At 41.2% G+C, this 20,072-nt stretch overlaps 1 protein-coding gene across 7 annotated transcripts in view; it reads left to right on the forward strand.

Moving 5' to 3' along the window:
* Positions 1 to 20,072, forward strand: part of LOC135212074 (uncharacterized) — a 155,040-nt gene that overhangs the window by 113,639 nt on the left and 21,329 nt on the right. For 5 of the 7 annotated variants that reach the window (XM_064245423.1, XM_064245427.1, XM_064245422.1 and 2 more), the window contains one exon: positions 15,120 to 15,629. In XM_064245423.1, coding sequence (XP_064101493.1) covers positions 15,131 to 15,629 — 499 coding nt within the window. In that variant the 5' untranslated portion in view covers positions 15,120 to 15,130. Of the gene's footprint in view, positions 1 to 14,646; positions 14,931 to 15,119; positions 15,630 to 20,072 lie in introns of those variants that run through there. The other 2 variants (XM_064245425.1, XM_064245426.1) reach the window with 2 other exon arrangements.

A 20,072-nucleotide genomic window follows, 5' to 3' on the forward strand; every position in this document is an offset into this window, starting at 1 on the left:
CGTCACATAACTGACGGCCCTTTCCTCTTGAATTTAGTGTTTTATTATGTTTAGAGGACTTCTGGCGATACTCATAACGATGGAAACTCATCAGTGTAATCATCCTTGGAATTCAACAGTACAGGGTTAAATTGGGAATGCACACGGAAATTCCTGATGGGAACCTTCAGATCTATTTTTTCCAGTTACATTTCACTCTCTCTCTCTTTTTTTTCTTTTCTAGGGATGACTTGAATTAATGAATGGGGTCACAATGCAAGTCAAGATGCCGGTCGTGCATTCAAGTCCGGTGGTCACTTTGGTGATCAAGTCACCATTTCAGTGCGTTTCCAGTTAGATCGTACCCTCGGGGGGAGATACCTGACTTATGATAATGTGACGCGCGTGGCAAGAAAATCTCTCTCTCTCTCTCTCGCGAAATTTAGAAAGATGTAGAAACCACCTTTTAGAAATTATGCCAAACGAGTGGTTGGAAATTGTTTTCTAAAAGTTATAATGGCGAAGGCAGGCTCGGCCATTTATTTGAATCGAAATTCGGCTTCGAGCTCACAGACTGCTTGAAAAGGCAGACTTCCCTTTCATTCTGCTTCCGGTTGGAAAGGGAACAAGGTAAACAACGCTCACTGCGCGAAACATTTAACAAGGTTCACTTTTTCGTATGTGAACAGAATTCATATTTATCAAGGTGAATGCTGTACACAGTAAAGCCACCATAACGATTTTATAAAATGATCGCAACTGGAACACTTAGTTATCACCTGATTAGAATGCTAGGTATGACTTGAGATATGTACCTGTATATCGAATATATCTATATATATAAATATATACTATATATATATATATATCATATATATATATAATATATATATGTGTGTGTGTGTGTGTGTGTGTGTGTGTGTGTGTGTGTGTGTGTGTGTGGTTATATGTTTATTCCCACGGAAAGTCGACGGCTTTTGGACATACCGGTTTCCTTGTGGTTATCCTACATTCAATCATTTTATTATTTTTCCCCTTTAATGCATCTTCCTTGGCTGTTATTATCCTTTGATATTACTCCTACTATTATTATTAGCAATAGTAACAGTAGTAGCATTTGTTTTTCATTTCGCTTGCATTAAGTCGTATCGTTTTCCGTTGCCCTTGCATTAGGGTAGTATCGTTTCCGTTGCCCACCCGCTGCAATTGGGTCGTATCGTTTTCCACCTTGTTGCATTGGGTCGTATCGTTTTGTTTTCCACCCTTGCATTGGGTCGTATCGTTTTCCGCCTTGCATTGAGGTCGTATCGTTTTCCATTGCCCCTGCATCGGGTCGTATCGTTTTCCTTGCCCTTGCATTGGGTCGTATCGTTTTCCATTGCCCTTGCATTGGGTCGTATCGTTTTCCGTTGCCCTTGCATCGGGTCGTATCGTTTTCCGTTGCCCTTGCATCGGGTCGTATCATCGTTTTTCCTTTTGCCCTTGCATTCGGGTCGTATCGTTTTCCTTGCCCTTGCATCGGGTCGTTATCGTTTTCCATTGCCCTTTGCATCGGGTCGTATCGTTTCCTTTGCCCTTGCATTGGGTCGTACGTTTTCATTGCCCTTGCAATCGTCGTATCGTTTTCCCTTGCCCCTTGCATTGGTCGTATCGTTTTCCATTTGCCCCTTGCATTGGGTCGTATCCGTTTTCCTTGTTTGCCTTTGCATCGGGTCGTATTTAGTTTTCTTTGCCCTTGCCATTGGGTCGTATTCGTTTTCCACCCTTTGCATTGGGTCGTATCGTTTTCCATTGGCCCGCCCTTGCATTAGGGTCGTATCGTTTTCCTTTGCCCTTTGCATTGGGTCGTATCGTTTTTCCTTTGCCTTGCATCGGGTCGTATCGTTTTTCCTTGCCCTTTTTTCATTGGGTCGTATCGTTTTCCACCCTTGCATTGAGGGTCGTATCGTTTTCCATTGCCCCTTGCATCGGGTCGTATCGTTTTACCTTTGCCCTTGCATTGGGTCCGTACACTTTATCGTTTTCCATGCCCTTCGCATTGGGTCGTATCGTTTTAAATTTCCTTTGCACCTTGCATCGGGTCGTATCGTTTTCCTTTTTGCCCCTGCTTGGGGTTCGTATGTTTTTTCCCTTGCTTGCATTGGGTCGTATCGTTTTCCCCTTTGCCCTTCGCATTCGGGTCGTATCGTTTCCTTTTGCCACGTTGCATGGTCGTATCGTTGTCCTGCCTTCCCTTGCATTGGGTCGTATCGTTTTCCTTTGCCCTTGCATTGGGTCGTAGCGTTTTTCCTTTGCCCCTGCATTGGGTCGTTACGATTCCTTTGCCCTTGCATTCCGGGTCGTATCGTTTTTCCTTGCCCTTGGGTGCATCGGGTCGTATCGTTTTTCCTTTGCCCTTGCATTGGGTCGTATCGTTTTTTCCTTTAGCCCTTGCATTCGGGAATCGTATCGTTTTCCTTTGCCCTTGAATCGGGTTTTCCGTTAGGGTCGTATCGTTTTCCAAAAAATTTGCCCTTGCATCCGGGTCCGTTATCGTCATTTGCCCCTTTTGCATCGCCCGTTAACGTTTTCATTTGCCCTTGCATGGGTCGTATCGTTTTCCATTGCCCTTGCACTCGTTTTTTCCGTTATCGTTCATTGCTTGGAATCGGGTTGTATCGTTTTTCCAATTGCCCTTGCATGGGTCGTATCGTTTTCCTTTGCCCTTCTTGGGCATCGTTTTCCGTTTATCGTTTCCCTTGCATTTGCATTGGGTCGTATTTTCCCGTTTTCCTGGGCTGCCCATTTTCGGGTGTCGTATTCCTTGTTTTCCTTTGCCCTTTTATTGCATTGGGTGTAATTTTCGTCTTTGCCCTGCATCGTTTTTTCCGTTATCGTTTTCCATTGCCCTTGCATTGGGTCGTATCGTTTCTCAGCCCTTGGCATTCGGGTCCCGTATTTTTTCCGTTTTCATTCGGCCCTGCATTGGGTCGTATTTCGTTTTCCTTGGGCCCTGACATCGGGGGTTTCGATCGTTTTCCCATTGCCCTTGCATTGGGTTAGTTATCGGGTCATGCCCTTGCCCCCCCATTGGGTCGTATGTTTTCCCTTTTGCCTTTTGCATCGGGTTTCGTTATCGTTGTCTTTGCCTTGGCATTGGGTCTATCGTTTTCCATTTGCCCTTGCATTTGTGCGTCGTTATCGTTGTTCTTTGGGCCCTGCATTGGGTTAGTATCGTTTTCCATTGCACCCTTGCATCGGGTCGTTTTTCCTTTCCCGTTCTCATTGCCCTTTGGCATTTGGGTCGTATCGTTTTCCCTTGCCCTTGGGCATTGGGTCGTTATTCGTTTTTCCTTTCCCTTCCTTGCATTGGGTCGTATCTGTTTTCTTTGCCCTTGAATCGGGTTCGTATCATTTTCCTTTGCCCTTGCATTGGTCGTATCTTTTCCATTGCCCTTGCATTGGGTCGTATCGTTTTCCTTTGCCCTTTGCATTGGGCGTATCGTTTTTCCATTGCCCTTGCATTGGGTCGTATCTTTTTCCATTGCCCTTGCATGGGTCGTATTCGTTTTACTTGCCCTTGGCATCGGGTCGTATCTTTTCCTTTGCCCTTTTGCCCATTTGGGTCCCGTATTCGTTTTCCATTGCCCTTTGGGGCATTGGGTTCGTAATCGTTATCCATTGCTCTTGATTTTCGGGTGTATTCCGTTTTTGCCATTGCCCTTTGCCCATTGGGTGTATTTTCGTTTCCATTGGGCTCTTGCATCGGTTCCGATCGTGTCCTTTGCCCTTGCCCATTGGGTCGTATCGTTTTCTTTGCCCTTGGGCATTGCGGTGTATCGTTTTCCATTTGCCCCTTGCAATTGGGTCGTTATCGTTTTCCTTTGCCTTGCATTGGGTCGTACGTTTTTCCTTTTTGGCCCTTGCATCGGGGTCGTATCGTTTTCCATTGTCCCTTGATTGGGCGTATTCGGGTTTTCCATTGCCCTTGCATCGGGTGTTATTCCGTATCGTTGTTTATTTTTTTTTTTTTTTTTTCCTTTGACCTTGCCCATTGGTCGTATCGGGTTTTCCTTTGCCCTTGATTGGGTCGTTTATCGTTTTCCATTTTGCCCTTTGCATTGGTTGGGTCGTAATCGTTTTTCCATTTGCCCTGATTGGGTCGTATTCGGGTTTTCCATTGCCCTTGCATTGGGTCGTTTTCCATCGTTTCCTTGCCCTTGCATTGGGTTACGGGATCCGTTTTCCCATTGCCATTTGCATGGGTTTTCCGTATCGTTTTCCTTTTGGCCCTTGCATTGGGTTATTCGGGTTTCCATTGCACCTTGCATTGGGTTTTCCGACGTTTCCCCTTCCATTGCCCTTGCATGGGTCGTATTCGTTTTTCCATTTGGCCCTTGCATCGGGTCTTGCCCTTGCATTGGGTCGTATCGGTTTCCTTTGGCCACTTGCCCATGGGTCGTAATCGTTTCCTTTGCCCTTGTCATCGGGTCGTTATCGTTTTCCTTTTGGCCCTTTGCATTGGGTCGTAGTTTTCCATTCCCTTGCATTGGGTTTTTTTCCGTATCGTTTTCCTTGGACCCCTTGCATTGGGGCCGTATTCGGTTTTCCTTTGCCCTTGCTATCTGGGTTTTATGTTTTCCATTGCCAATTGTCCATTCGAGGTCGTATTCGGGTTTTCCCATTGCCCTGCATCGCGGTGTGTCGATTTTGCCACGCCCTTGCCCATTGGGCGTAAAAATCGGGATTTTCCATTGCCCTTGCTTTCGGGTCGAACGTTTTTCCATTGCCCTTGCATTGGGTTTTCCCGAATTTCGGGTTTTCCCATTGCCCTTGATTCGGGTCGTATCGTTTTCCATTTGGCCCTTTGCAATCGGTCGGGTATCGTTTTCCATTGCCCTTGAATTTCCGGGTCCCCTGTATTTTCGTTTTCCATTGCCCCTTGCATCGGGTCGTCTTCGGGTTTTCCATTCCCCTTGATGGGTTGTTATTCGTTTCTTTGCCCTGCATTGGTTTTCCGTTAATCGTTCCAGCCCTTGCATTCGGGTCGTTATCGGTTTGAATTGCCCTTGCATCGGGCGTATCGTTTTCGTTTTGCCTTTGCCCATTGGGTCGTATCGTTTTCGTTGCCCTTGAATTTGGGTCTATCGTTTTCCACCCTGCTTGGGTTTTCCGGTATTTCGTTTTCCCATTGCCCTTGGGCATCCGGGTGTATCGTTTTCCTTTGCACCTTTTTGCCCATTCGGGTCCCCGGGTTACGTTTTCCAAATTGCCCTTGGGCATCGGGTCGATCGTTTTTCCATAGCCCGCTTGCCCATTCGGGTCGTATCGTTTTCCATTGGGCCCTTGCATGGGTCGGATCGTTTTTCCCATTGCCCTTTTGCCATCGGGTCGTATCCGTTTTTCCATTGCCCCTGACGGGTCGTATCGTTTTCCATTTCCATTTGCCCTTACCTTTGCATCGGGTCTAATCGTTTTCCCATTGCCCTTTGCATTGGGTCGAATCGTTTTCCATTGCCACTTGCCTCGGGTTCGTATCGTTTTCCATTGCCTTGCATCGGGTCGTATCGTATCGTTTTCCATTGCCCCTTGCATCGGGTCGTATCTGTTTTCCATTGCCCTTGCAATCGGTCGTATCGTTTTCTTCAAGATGTGCCCTTGCATCGGGTCGTATCGTTTTCCTTTGCCCTTACCTGCATTGGGTCGTAATCGTGTTTCCCTTGCCCTTGCATCGGTCGTATCGTTTTTAATTGCCACTTCTTTGCATCGTGTCGTATTAGTTTGTTCTTCCGTTGCCTTTGCATTGGAGTGGGTCGTATCGTTTTTCCGTTGCCCTTGCATTGGGTTCGTATTCGTTTTCCAACCTTGCATTGGTCTATAAATCGTTTTCCATTGCCTTATTGCATCGGGGCAAGTCGTATTTCGTTTTCCTTGCCCTTGCATCGTCGTAATCGTTTCCATTTGGTCTTTCCATTTTGTGGCCCTTGCATCGGGTCGTATCGTTTTTCCATTGCCCTTGCATCGGGTCGTATCGATTTTCCAATTGCCGCTTGCACGTGTGCGTATCGTTTTCCATTGCCCTTGCATCGGGTCGTAATCGTTTTCTCCCATTGCCTTTGCATCGGGTCGTAATCTTTTTCCTTGCCCTTGCATCGGGTCTATATCGTTTTCCTTTGCCCTTGCATCGGGTCGTATCGTTTCCATTGCCCTTGCATCGGTTCGTATCGTTTTCCCGTTGCCCTTTGCATCGTGTTTGTACTCCGTTTGCCTCCATTGGCCTTTGCATTGGTCGTAATCGTTTTCCACCCTTGGCATTGGTCGTATCGTTTTCCATTGCCCTTCATCGGGTCGTATCGTTCTTCCCTTTGCCCTTGCATCGGGTCGTATCGTTTTCCCATTGCCCTTGCATTGGTCGTATCGTTTTCCCTTTGCGCCTTGGCATCGGGTCGTAATCGTTTTCCTTGGGCCCTTGCAATGGGTCGTATCGTTTTCTATTGCCCTTGCCATCGGGTCGTATCGTTGTCCATTTGCCTTTCCATTGGGTTTTCCATTATCGTTTTCCATTGCCCTTTCCAATTGGGTCATTTTATTCCGTTTTCTCCATTGCCTTGCTTGCATTTTGGGTCCGTTCGGGGGTTTTTTTCCATTGGCTTTCTCATTGGGTTCATATTTTCCGTTTTTTTCATTGGGCCATTTGCCCTTTGCAGTGGGTTTTCCGTTACGTTTTTTCCCTTTGCCATTGGCATTTTCCGGGTCGTTTCCGGGTTTCATTGCCCGTTTTTGCATTGGGTCGTTTAATTCTGTTTTTATGCTTGCATCGGGTCGTATCGTTTCCATTGCCCTGCATTGCCCCTTGGTTGCCTTTGTCGTTATCGTTTTCTATTGCCCTTGGCATTGGGTCGTATCGTTTTTCATTGCCTTTCCATTGGGTCATATCGTTTTTCATTGCTCTTGCATTGGGTCATATCGTTTTTCATTGCTCTTGCATTGGGTCATATCGTTTTTCATTGCCCTTGTATTGGGTCGTATCGTTTTTCATTGGCTTTGTATTGGGTCGTATCGTTTTCTTTTTCATTGGCTTTGTATTGGGTCGTATCGTTTTTTTCACTGGCTCTCCATTGGGTCGTATCGTTTTTCATTGCCCTTGTATTGGGTCGTATCGTTTTTCATTGGCTTTATATTGGGTCGTATCGTTTTTCACTGGCTTTCCATTGGGTCGTATCGTTTTTTCATTGCCCTTGCATTGGGTCATATCGTAAGTGCTGTGGCCTCTTCCTTGTTCTACTTAAGTGTAATATTTGAAGACTATAGGGCGTTAACTAAATCCTTCATTACTGTTACCTCATAAATCGTTATTAGTAGAAGTACTAGCAATGCCATGGTTGCAGTTGTTACATTTTCTATTGTAATTCTTACGGTCACTGTTGTAAAACCATTCTGGATTCCTATATGATCATGAGTTGAACTATAGTATAGTATTTTTATTATCATTAACAAAATTAGTATTGTTACGACTTGTGATACAGAACGCAACGTAGATGTCTAATATGCCCCTCCTCTACTCGCCAACACCACTTTCTCCAGCCCTCTGTCCCCAGCGACTTGGGTCGTGGGTACTTTCTTCCTGATTATTTATTTATTTCTGCTCTGGATCGGACTTCGCAGAGGCGTAGCTTTCTTTTTTCCATTTTGCATATCTCCACATACGGCATTTTCTTTGGAATTCGACCGGCATCCCCTTCTCTTAACGTGTTCCATCCAATGAAGTCGTATCCGTGAACTATCGCTCTCCTTACGTATTTCTCTTTTAATATTTGACATGTGACATTCACTTCGACAATCCTTCGTTCTGCACTACCAAAAGGCATCTGTTAACTCAGATCCGTGCTTCCACTTGTGCTACCATTTTATTGCATCGCGTATCACATTCTGCTCCCACTCGGCTCTCGGTTTCTACTTCAGCTGTGCGTACAACATACAGTCTATATAGCTGTGGATTTATGTCCTGCCTTCTGCTTTCCATGGCTTTATAAGCTCGCGTCTTTAGAATTAGTCTCCACTCTTTACTGTTCTCGTCAGGTCTAGGCTGAATTAGAACGTCAGTTTGACCGTCCCGCCGGCCTTCTTTTACAGAATTCAAGATTTTACATTATTCGTGCGCCTTTTACAGGAATATGGGACTTCCGAACTTGAGTAGTGACATATCGCACAAAAGCTCCTAACAAGTCCGCTGTGTGAAACTTCCTTTACATTGAATATAACTGTGATTAGTCGATTCTATGAGAGTATGAGAGAAGTGTTCCTTGCAAGGTGCGTGGTTGGGGTCAGTCAGGCAGCAAGGTAAGATGCAGATAATATGCATTGGCAGTGAAAGTACAAGAATTACGAGTCTGGAAATGGAGAGGCTTATTGAAGAAAAAAATGGGGATATAGTATGAAGGAGTATTTAAAGGGTAAAATTGATTAGCATGCAGACATAAAACTGAAAGAATAAGAAACCTTAGAGAAAAAGAGAAATAAAAATTGAGGCAAGATGGAACTGAAGCAAGAGCCTTAGTAAGAAAAGTTGTACTGGAAAATAAAGGATAATGAGTAGATCTTAGAACAGTTGACGTAAATGGAGAGATGCCGTCTGAAAGGTATCAACGGACTGCTATTATCAGCCGTTATAGAGCAGAGGACAGAATCTGGGCAGAGTTGAATGATGGCCAAAGTAGAGATAATCTGAAATTGGGTGTGATCGTAATTGTGCAGTATGTGAGCACAATAGAGAACCCGACGGATGAAAATAAACCAAAAATAAATTAAAATACAAGTGAGGCTTCAGTGCGGGTGTGAGAAGGAAACTGAATTGTTGCTATACGAGTATGTCTCTCGATCTATGGGAAAGTTTCCTGGTATGAAAAAATACAGAAACGCCATCAATTAGAAATACCCCCACCGGGATATATGAGAGTATTTTGACTGAAAAAATAAGACAGTTACCTGTATGACTGACAAGGGGAGACAAATGTGGATTAAGACAAGGAATCGTGTTGGAAATTAAGCGTAAAAGGCAAAATCTGTGACGAGCATTGTTCTGCAGAAAGCCTGTAATGGATTTAATTTGTGAAGAGTGATTAGAGGGACTCATGGTCAGAATGAGATCGATGATACCCAGTGCCGACGCAGGCAGTTCGCTAATTAGTTACGTGAATGTTCTTTCTGCCTTTCCATCTCGAATCTATAATCTGTCAATTCCTTCAAGGTTGCAACCTCTTATTAATTTCTTTCTATCGCCCTCGAATTATCTGGGAATTTGGTTGCCATTCCCGTCGTGCTTCAACTGTGGAACTGTACTTGAAATTGTTGGTAAACAATTAGCGTAGCTTAACAACCGAAACTCATACGCTTATGATCATTATTGTTAATTACATACACAGATTTGAAGTTTGTAAATCCTGTTAGTGGTCTTCTTTCTGTCCTCATACAGATTTTATGAGACCAACTAAAAGAGTTTTGCACTAGAGTTGACCAGGCCAAAGTTGAGAAAAAAGGAATGAGGCGTTGAGTCCACCATTACTAACAAAGAGGACAGAGAGAGAGAGAGAGAGAGAGAGAGAGAGAGAGAAGAAGAGACGATGGAGAGACGAGAGAGAGAGAGAGAGAGAGAGAGAGAGAGAGAGACTTAATTTCCATGGTGGTGTGCATTTGAATAAAAATACGTTACATGAGAGACTGATAGGTATCTGAAATAATTTCCCATCTTCTGTGAAATGAATTTATGAAATTCAGGCGGTTGACATCACTCATCTCTACACATGCACGCCTTCACTGAAGCTCCAGATTATCTGAACCCTTTCGGATTACTGTCGTCCAAAGGTTTATGATAAAGAGATATGTGGAGAGAGTAGTTTTTAATCATATATTCTGTTGTAGTGAAAAATTGCAAAGAACCAATTTCGTTTGGTTGGGAACTTTTCTAAATAAAAAGAAATATCAGAAACCGTGGTTTGACATTTTAAATGAACAAGTGTCGATTTAAAAAATCAATCGCAAAAATTTTTAAATGAGATATGGAAATAAATCACCGATGCTAGAGGTAGACTCAAATGTAAAAAAAAATAGAAGGGTAAAAAATCGAAGTGGAAAGAGAGCAGTTCGGATACTTGATACAGAAGGCCGGAGGCGATGAACGCCGAGAACGTGCTTGGCGGCAAACTTGTCAGATTAGAAACAGCATTCGTTGAGTAAAAGACTCCAAAAGCAGGGGAGGGAAAAAAACAAAAACTCGGTTACCCATACTTCAATGCTGTTAAATTTCGAACGAAGGCTGGTTGGTAGAGCATTTATATACATTTAGCTCGTTGAACGTTGGTTGAGTGGGGGTGGGGGGAGATCAGTTGAAACGCTTTCTTAAGAATAGGTCATAGTGGGCCCCCTAGAAGATTCCTATTCTTAGTTGGGTAATGATGGCAGATTCCAAAAGTTTCCTTTCGTACGGAAAACTGTCTCTTATGCTGTCAAAGTCAAATTATGGTCACCAACATTTTGTCCTCATTAACAAGAGATCACACGGTACTTTTTTTCTATTGCTCTGAAAGATATGTTGGCGTACTTAAAGATATAAATATAATACACAAAAAACCTTGATGACATAATTTCAGTAAAATTAATCTTGTGGAGTGTACCGTATGAAAGTTGGAAATAGCACCATGCTTTACATCCCTGGGGGGGAGCTACGAAAAGGGCCTCACATCAAATTAATTCAAAGCTTCGAAGCTTTGCATAGACATCTTGTCAGACGCAAGCCAACCATCACGTAGGAAGGAAGAAAAAAAAAAAAAAAAAAACCAGCGGGGTCAGTGACCCGAAGTCGCTCTGCGCCCTTTAGTAATCTTATGAATTGGTGCTGGATTGTTATTCTCTCAAGAAAGTTACTCATTTGTCCCTGAGGTTAGGTTCTTGCTTGAGGCATGGGTGTTTCTGAGAAAATATTCTCTCTCTCTCTCTCTCTCTCTCTCTCTCTCTCTCTCTCTCTCTCTCTCTCTCTCTCTCTCTGTACTGTTTTAACCATGGAGAAATACTATATACATTATTTTCTCTCAAAATTTGGTCATGAGAGTAAAAAACTTACAAGGAAACATACACACACACACACACACATACACACACACACACACACACACACACACACACACACACACACACATATATATATATATATATATATATATATATATATATATATATATATATATACATATACATATATATCGTCATACAACTTTTGACCTCAGATGAGGCGACTTCGGAGCGTGTTAACCCTCGGGTCCTCAGCACGTCATCTTGGGAGAGGGTTGTTAGCCCCAAGCCCGTTTGTTCCATGATTCATTGCTGAGGTCAGCAGAGTCATAATCGATGTCAAAAACCGGGCTCAGAGATAAGGTTCATGTTGCCAAGAGCGGGACTTGAACCATGGACTTGGGATCACCACCATCCACCCCTCTGAAGCCCAGGCGAACCCAACGGAGCCAATCATTCAGGCCTAGGCTGACGTGGATAGAATAACTCAGTCGAATCGTTTCTGATTGCTTCTCCGTTGGATTTCAAGGAATTCTCATTTGACTTCATGCCTCCCTTTCTTGAATTCAAAAGCTTTTAAGTGCAATCCAAGTTTGTAATTGATTATTAACTTTAAACCTCTTGACAGGACGTTCTTCTTTATTTCTCGTCCTAACTGGTAACAAAAATGCATTGTGCATGCTGACTAATGTACACACACACAAATAAGTAGAAACGATATTGTACTTCAACATTTCTTTTAATGTTTATTTTGAATGAAGGTGTTTTTGTTTCTTAGCTTTTTATTGGGTCTCTTTCGTACACAAAGAGATTAATTAAACCCAGAATTGTAAGGGACAAAGTTAAAGGTTTAGACTTTTATATACACATACATTCATTATATATAGATATATATAACATATATATTATAGAATATAATAATATATAAGGTATGTATGCATGGTATGTAATGTTATGTATGTATGTTATAATATAATAGAATAGATATTAAGATAATAGATATAATATAAACTAAGATACTATTATATATAGAATAATTCCGCATTGTTTTCCCGTCATGTGCACGGGTAGTAGTAAGCAGGTAAGAGGGGAGAGAACTGGCGTACTTAGTTCCCAGTCATCGTGAGTGAACACTTAATTAACATCGCCATTTAGCACATCTGCCAAGAACACAGAAGTGTTAACATAGGTCATTCACCAGAGTTCATGTTATGTCTAGTCCGTCTTCAGACGGCCAGATGTATTTATGTAGTAGAATACGCTCCCTGGTCTATTTTCTGCATGTCTAGTTCAAATTCAAACTTAGAAGCTGCATTCACATTACGTCTTCTCCCCGTGCTGGCTTTTGTTGTCCCATATTTGCATATATTTCAATTTACACTTTTAATGTGCATACCCTTTAATAGAGATGGTGGAATAATAGAAGTTGTTGATTATCTGAGACACTAATAAAACCAGTGATGGAAAAGATGAGAGACAGAAAAGGTGATGCAATGATGTTTAAAAGGTGAGTGGAAAAGATGGCTTGAGGTGTCTACGAAAGCTGAGGTATGAATTTATGAAAGGAATCTCGAGCGAATTCTCCTTCGTGGAAGTGAAGTGTGGCTGCTCAGTGTGATTAAAATACTGAAGCTGTTCAGATTAATTGCTTCCATAATTATGGTGGTGTAAGAAGAAATGAATGTTTGAAAAATACTGATACAAAGACAAAGTGGTAAAAAGGTTAGGGCAGGTTAATGGATTGATCTAGTTTCTATTTATGTTGTATTTTTCATGTGGAAAAATATTTAGTACAGTTCGATGCGGAAGAGAAATAGATTAATAGCAGTGGCTTGAAATGCCTGCAAAATGCTTTGGCCAGATGAAATCACTCTTAAAAAAATTAAAAGTTTCCAAGGCGCCGTAAAAGGAGAGAATAACTTGCCATTGCAATATGTAGGAGACTGAAGCCGGTAGGTGCACAAAAGTTTCCGTGCTTCGTTGGAGCATGGCGTGATGTAGCCACAACACAGAGTTATGAGTTGAGCTTTGTGTCTGTATTTTCCTGTGCTGAATCTGGTTATTTTTACCCCTTTACGCATATATCAAATATGTACCAAATATTAAAAAATAGACAGCATTATGTAGAACCGGAGGTGCTGCCGCGTGTTCCGAATCTACAGATTCTGTTTTGTGTTTGGGGGTGGGAGGGGCTATAAGGGAGCGTGACGTCATACTGCGTAGGTCGTGTTAAATGTTTTAGGTCATGTTGAGCTGGAAATATTCAGTAGGTATTCTATGGGTGACTAGGGTGCTGTTCTCTTTATGTACGAGTCATTTATTTTAGCGGGATCGTCTCCACCATAAATTTGTCTTTAACATAAACGAATATTAAGAATTAGACAGGCACGGAAGTCTAATATTACATGCATCGACGTTATATGGTATCTGAATATTCTCTGGCGTTCAAGTTCATGCCTCACTCATACTTCCTTTAGTTGCTAGGCGTTCAACACCAAATATAACAATGATGATAATCCATTTTTCCCGTCGCCTTTTTATTATTCCAAATGAACATGCAAGAACAATTCGCATAGCAGATAAAAAGGAGATGACATGCGACTGCAACTATTGTGATGTAAACTTTATCGGTTTAATCTCTGTTCTCATTCTCCTTTACCCCAACCTGTACCACTCCCGGATTGCGGGGTGGGGGGGGGGTGAAAGGAAGAAGAGGGGTGGGGTGGAGAGAGAGTTCGCAAGGTGTCTGTCAGTTAGTCAGTCACACAAGCTTGCTTATCACCAGGTTTTCGGGGGGTGAGGAGGAGGAGGAGGAGGAGGAGGAGGAGGAGGCTGTGGCTGTTTCTAGGAATTCTGCTCTTAAGCGCGAAGGCTGAGGAGTTCTTCCCAAAGTTCTTCAGTTCGGTTTTCCTGGTAAATGCAAACACACCCGCTCACTTACTCATTCGCTTCCTCTCAGGCGCCATAGTAATGTTACATTTTATTTGGAGGAAGAATTGGTTTTGCCTGATGTATGATCATGATGATGATGATCATAACAATAAATTTGCAATTCCAGGAATACAATTCGTACTTGAACTAGCACTGAAATTGCTCTCTTCAAGGTTCCCGGGCCTACGTTTATGAATGGGCCGGAATCTCTCTCTCTCTCTCTCTCTCTCTCTCTCTCTCTCTCTCTCTCTCTCTCACAAAGAATTTCCTTTGTTTTTTTTATCTTACCTGATAAAGGGTATCTGTAATTGATAAGTGATTACCGTAATTGCCTAGTAAGACGTATTATCTGTAGATATTTCTTGGTACTTACTACATTTATTTAAAATATTAAAAAAAACATTTCGTAGCAAATGAATTCACAATGTATTTTAGACAGGAGATGTAATTAAATATCAACGCAAGACTTTTAGTCAATAAACGTCGTAAAACAATGCTTTCAATGAATAACGAGAAAGTCCCATAAATATACACCATTGCTTGCTCGACTAAGTATCATGAGGAAGCACCCGCGCTCTCGTGTGTGTGTGTGTGTGTGTCATGGAGCTCACCTCGATTTCCTCGTAACTTTTCAGTCCTGCAATTCTCCGATGTTGCCGGAATTGTTCCAAAACTTACGGTCGAGTCAGTCTTAGACGAGAGTTGGTGCCGAGTGGAGCGCTGTTGTCGGTCCGAGTGGAACGGAATGTGAACAGAAATTTTGCTCATTCTCACGATACAGTTGTCGTTCTGTGCAGTGATTACTATCAAGAGAAAATGTTTATAAAGTTGAAACATTTAGATGTTAAAAACAATCGTTTAAGTAAAGAGTTAAAAGTGCGTTGGAAGTGGCTGTTGTTTTAAGCACATTTTTTTTTTTTTACTCACTTTGATTGATGCCTGTTTTCGGCAAATTTCAGATTTCCTCGCAAAGCCAAGTAAATAATCCTTTTTCTGTAAACACTTTTCTGTCGTGCACTTGAGGAGTAGTGAATGTATTGCAGATCATTTTACAAACTTGAAATGTCCATGTATATAACCTTAGGATTTCAGTTTATCAAGCGTCAGCAGACGTATTGACCATTATTCACCAGTGTAAGACCAATCTATTTTTCTCTGACTTTCAGGCGAACACAGTATGATACCGGATGAGTGCGGGGCCGGAGCCATGGACGCAACCAGGGACCCGGATGAGTGCATAGAAGACAAGTCAAAGAAAACGGGATGTGGGGACGAACGTCAAGATATTAACGATAACCATACTAATGTGACGGCGTCGTCTCAGGACAGTGATCAGGATGGGGCTGCCGACACTTTGGCCAATGGGGAAGTACAAACAAAAGACGCTGAAAACAGTGACCAGAAAAAAGACACCACCGGTAGCAGTAGCAGTGACTCTGTCCCTAAAGAGAGTGCCAGTGTTAGTAGTGTCGGGGAAAAGAAAGAGGGTAGGGAAAGCGATAATGATGGCGAAAGCAAAGGGGAAGCGGAGGCACCCCCACCCCCGATGGATATTGAGGCAGAGGCTAGCGAGGATGAAGGGCGTGTGTCAAGTGAAGATGACGAAGATAAACTTGTTATAAGCGAAGGTAATGAGCGGGGAACTGAAGAATCGGCCGACGAGAGCTCGAAAGGCGGTAAGTACCGTATATTTTTATTGACTCTCATCTTCCGTCCATAACACATTATAAAGGTGAGATCTTACTTGAATAGCACTCTTGATTTCTCATTGAACATAATGAGGAGGAATGAAGCACAGTGATTTTAGTGATAGATGTCAAACACGCACCGTCCCATATCTTCCACACGCGTTGCCTCATACCCTAGAGATCACGCATACTCTTCACCACGTGTCACATTGTTGTGGTTCATAAAGCCTGATGGTTAGTTTGGTGTTCACCCCCGACGGAGAGAATTGAAGAATCCTAGTCTGAGGTCGGCATGTGGTCAATTCAGTAACAGTAGATCAGCTGGAGCTCGATTTCCTGACCTAGAAAATCTCCGAATCAATGTAAGGTTACACTGTGTTTGTATTCACCTGTCTTGTTCATAGTGTCAAGAAAATATACGTTGTTCAGTATAACGTTTTTAAATACGGAAACTGATTTAACAGGGGTTTGAATCAAGTATTTGTTGCATTAAATTAGATTGAAATGTCACAAGCACGTAAAATAGATTTAAACTAATTATGGAATGGTTTGTAAGCATTGTTAAATACTACTTTTTTATTACATTTCCGTTATCGTAGTTATATGTAAACTGACTAGGACCCATACTCTGGCAGCCAGTACATAAGCCGATGTTCAAGTTATTATATTAATTTCTCGTTTCTGTTATGATCAAGAATTGCACTCGTTGCGTTATAACCAACAACTCTTCCCACAGCTCGGAAATCTCGAGCTCCCAAGGCCTTGTTTTATAGCCGAAATATAAGATGATAATATCTATCGCCTTCCTCTCATTTTCTTTTTTCCTTTTTCCAGACATTCATACATAAAAAATACACTTTCATTTGTGAATTTATCTCTGTGTATGCAACTTTAACTTGTTCCTGGCGCCATTTATTGAAAAATACCGAGAACACGTCTTGTATTTTCGCTGCCATTTTTGAGAAGTATGTGTTTCCCTCCTAATGGATTGGATTATATAATTTATGTCAAAGGCCAAACGCTGGGACCTACGAGGTCTGAAAGGCGTCACAGGAGGAAAACGTCGCAATTGCACAGTGAAACATTTGTTAGAGAGGGTAGAGTGTCAGACGGAGGTACAGAAAAAGGAATGAAAGAGGTTGCAGCTAGGGGCCGAAGGGACGCTGCAAAGAACCTTAAGCAATGCCTGCAGTGCACCGCGTGAGGTGCACTGACAACACTAACCCCCTACGGAGTTCCCTCCATATGTCGCTCTTCAAATTATTTATTTATATACCATTCCGGTATACATGTTATTGTGCATGTTTTACATAATGCGTTTCACCTTGTAAGGAGCGAGGAAAAAAAAACTATCAGAAACTGAATTATTTTTCAGGATTTCCACTAATTCTCTGTCACATGTCATTCACGAACATCCTCTCTAACGTCATTCACTGAGCATTTTAAATAGGAATCTGTCAGAAGTTTAGCAATTGCTGGATACGGACAAGTACAGTCGCCCTTTCTCTTACCAGTCAACGCAATCGATTCTCTAATCGCTTTTTGTATTCTTATGGGCCACTCAACTTCAAGCAGATGTTTTCGTTGTACGGAGTGAGGAAGGAACATTTAAGGAACTTGTCTCATCCCATATCCGTGTAAGGTGTATAATTAATTTAAGATTCTTAGCGTCATAAGAAATCATCATGTGTCACACTCGCAGTAACAGACATGCATATAATTGCCATTGAATTTGCGATGTAAACTTGACTCAGCATTCGAAGTATAAATCTGAGGGAAGACTGAAAAGAAAAAGAAGAAACCAAATCTTCCCTTCACTTGCGACTAATGTAGCTGCTGATCGACAGGCTCGTGCTTGCCTTGCCACATAGACGGTGGGCGTATATTTGTCTTAGTGTTGTGTCGATACTGTAGTTCCAGCCAGCCAATACCTCTCATGAGAGTATCTACGTGTTTCTTGGCTGGATGCAGATGGACTAAGACTTTTCTTTATTTTAATTTAAAGACGGCCACCGTTACACGATCTGTGATTGAGATTGATTTTTGCAAATGCGGAGCTATGAAGCCAGATAACTTCTCTTTAGGAAGGAATGTCATATTTTAAATAAAAAAAAAAACTTATTTTTAGGAGAAAACTTAAAAGTCATTAGTTTGAGTAGGATAATACCTATGAACATGAGCCATACATATTTAGGTGGACAGGAACACATTTAAAACATGCCGCAAGAATAAAAATAAAATAGGAAAATCCTAATAAAATGGATACGAAACAGTTAAAATAAAAATAAAATAAAAGTTTACACAAGGTATGGTAATAGACGTGATGGTAAAAGGGTGGATGGCGGTATCTATGATCCTTATTTGGTTGGGACGAAACTTAAAAATAGAGGAAGAGATTGAAAAGGGGCTGTCAATGTAATTAAGACAAGTGAGATTCCCTATGAAGAAAGTTGGAATATATCTAAAGAGGAAATGGATTAAAAAATGCTTTATTTTAAGGAGTATGGGTGGGTGACCGGACCTGTTAGCAAGGGTACTGGGATGAGAAAATGATGCAATTGTATGACAGAAGAAAATGTTAGGTACAGGAATAGTGGTGGAAGCGGAAGGTAGTTGAGAAAATAGCAAACGAGAAAAAGAGGAAAAGCAATACAGTCAAAGTACTGAATGTGAGCAAGTACAGTACTGGAGGGGAAACAGAAATAAATGCACAGTGAGATGTCAGTCAGTAAGTGGATCTCGGAAGAAATGACGCGAACGGAAAGATATTGTCTCGAGTGGATGCAGTCCTTGGTTGATGGAGTGAGAACGTTGAAGTTAAGTGTGGAGATTTACAGAGTGACATGGTAGTGGGATAATTTAGAAAATACTAGCGTTAATTGCTTTTGAGGACGTGTGTTTAATTATATATAATTATATATATATATATATATATTCTTATTATAATATATATATCTATATATATATATATCTAGATACATATGATATAAGATATAGATTATATATATATAATACATAATATATATACATAGATATGTATATATTATATATATATATAGATATATATATATATATAATATATATATATATATATATATATATATATATATATATATATATATATATATATATAACAACAGACACACACACAATAACTTCTCGATCATGCGCACCAGTGCGTCCAAAGAGCAGAAAAGGAATACTTTGTTAGCAAATTCAGGCTATGGCCTACCTCTGGGCTACCTGAAAATACTGTATTGTATTCCTCATACCCTGACTACCCTATGAAAATATACACCCACTTAAAAAAATTATTTATTTAAGAATAAGAATGATTCACGTTTTCTTTTTATAGTAAGCGTATATTAAACACACAACGGCTAAAAAAATATGACGCAAGCAACATATGTTTAAGAACGTCACAGTAGCCTAACCTACCAAAACTAGAGACTAAATGGAAAAGGACCTGTGGTAGTGGTTTCACTCGCCCCAGAAACCATACCGACACCTTATACGTATAAAGGTGAGCGAGCCAGAATAATCTGGCATTTCCAATTTAGCTTTTCTCTGGTATTATAGCAATATTTTACCTTAGAAATGTGTGTTAAAGGAACCATTTCACTGGGCGATACAGATCCTTTGCCCAGAAATAGATTTTTCCTTCGTCAAAATCCCTTTTTCATGACATCATCAATCACAAGCAAAAACCAAAGTGATTTTATTGTTTGTAATGTATATATAACAGTATCATGAATGCTGTCTGTGTAACAAATGTTTGTCTGTCTCGTAAAGAGCCTGTTCTTCATATCAAAATACAATCTTTAATGCATGTGCTGATGCAAGTACACTAAAACCTCGTTAAATGAACCCCGATATCGTGAGTTTTCTCTGGCTAATCTTTGGATGTTTCCGCCTTGCTCACTTTTCTCTCGCGTATGAATGACAATGTAATCAGATTGTCACCTTTTAATTTGATAATGAATATCATGTAGTTGTTTTCTTTGTAGGAATTACGAAAGTTAATTTTCCTAGATATGCGCCAAGGGAATTTCGTTGAGTATACGCCCGTACTTATGTTAAATTGATTTAACAATACATTTTCAACTGTCTTTCTCAGTTAAGAATGAAAGCATGACAAACAGATGCTTTAAAATATAATAAATTAATATAAATGATTGACTTCTTTTTAATCCTACGATTCCTGACTGACTGATCCTGATAATTATTATCCAATTTGGTTTTAAATGGAAATAATGTCAAAACGTTAGTTGTTGAGTACAAAAATATATAAAATATTAGGATTTAAAGTGTTACAAAATTACCATACATGGCAACAAAATCAGACATCAAACTTTCCAGTGAAAATGTTATTTATGTTTTCTGACAGTGTAACACTACTTATCACTTAAAACATTCTACTGACGGACTGGA

Source organism: Macrobrachium nipponense, chromosome 40 (assembly GCF_015104395.2).
Source record: "Macrobrachium nipponense isolate FS-2020 chromosome 40, ASM1510439v2, whole genome shotgun sequence".
Lineage (NCBI taxonomy): Eukaryota > Metazoa > Arthropoda > Malacostraca > Decapoda > Palaemonidae > Macrobrachium > Macrobrachium nipponense.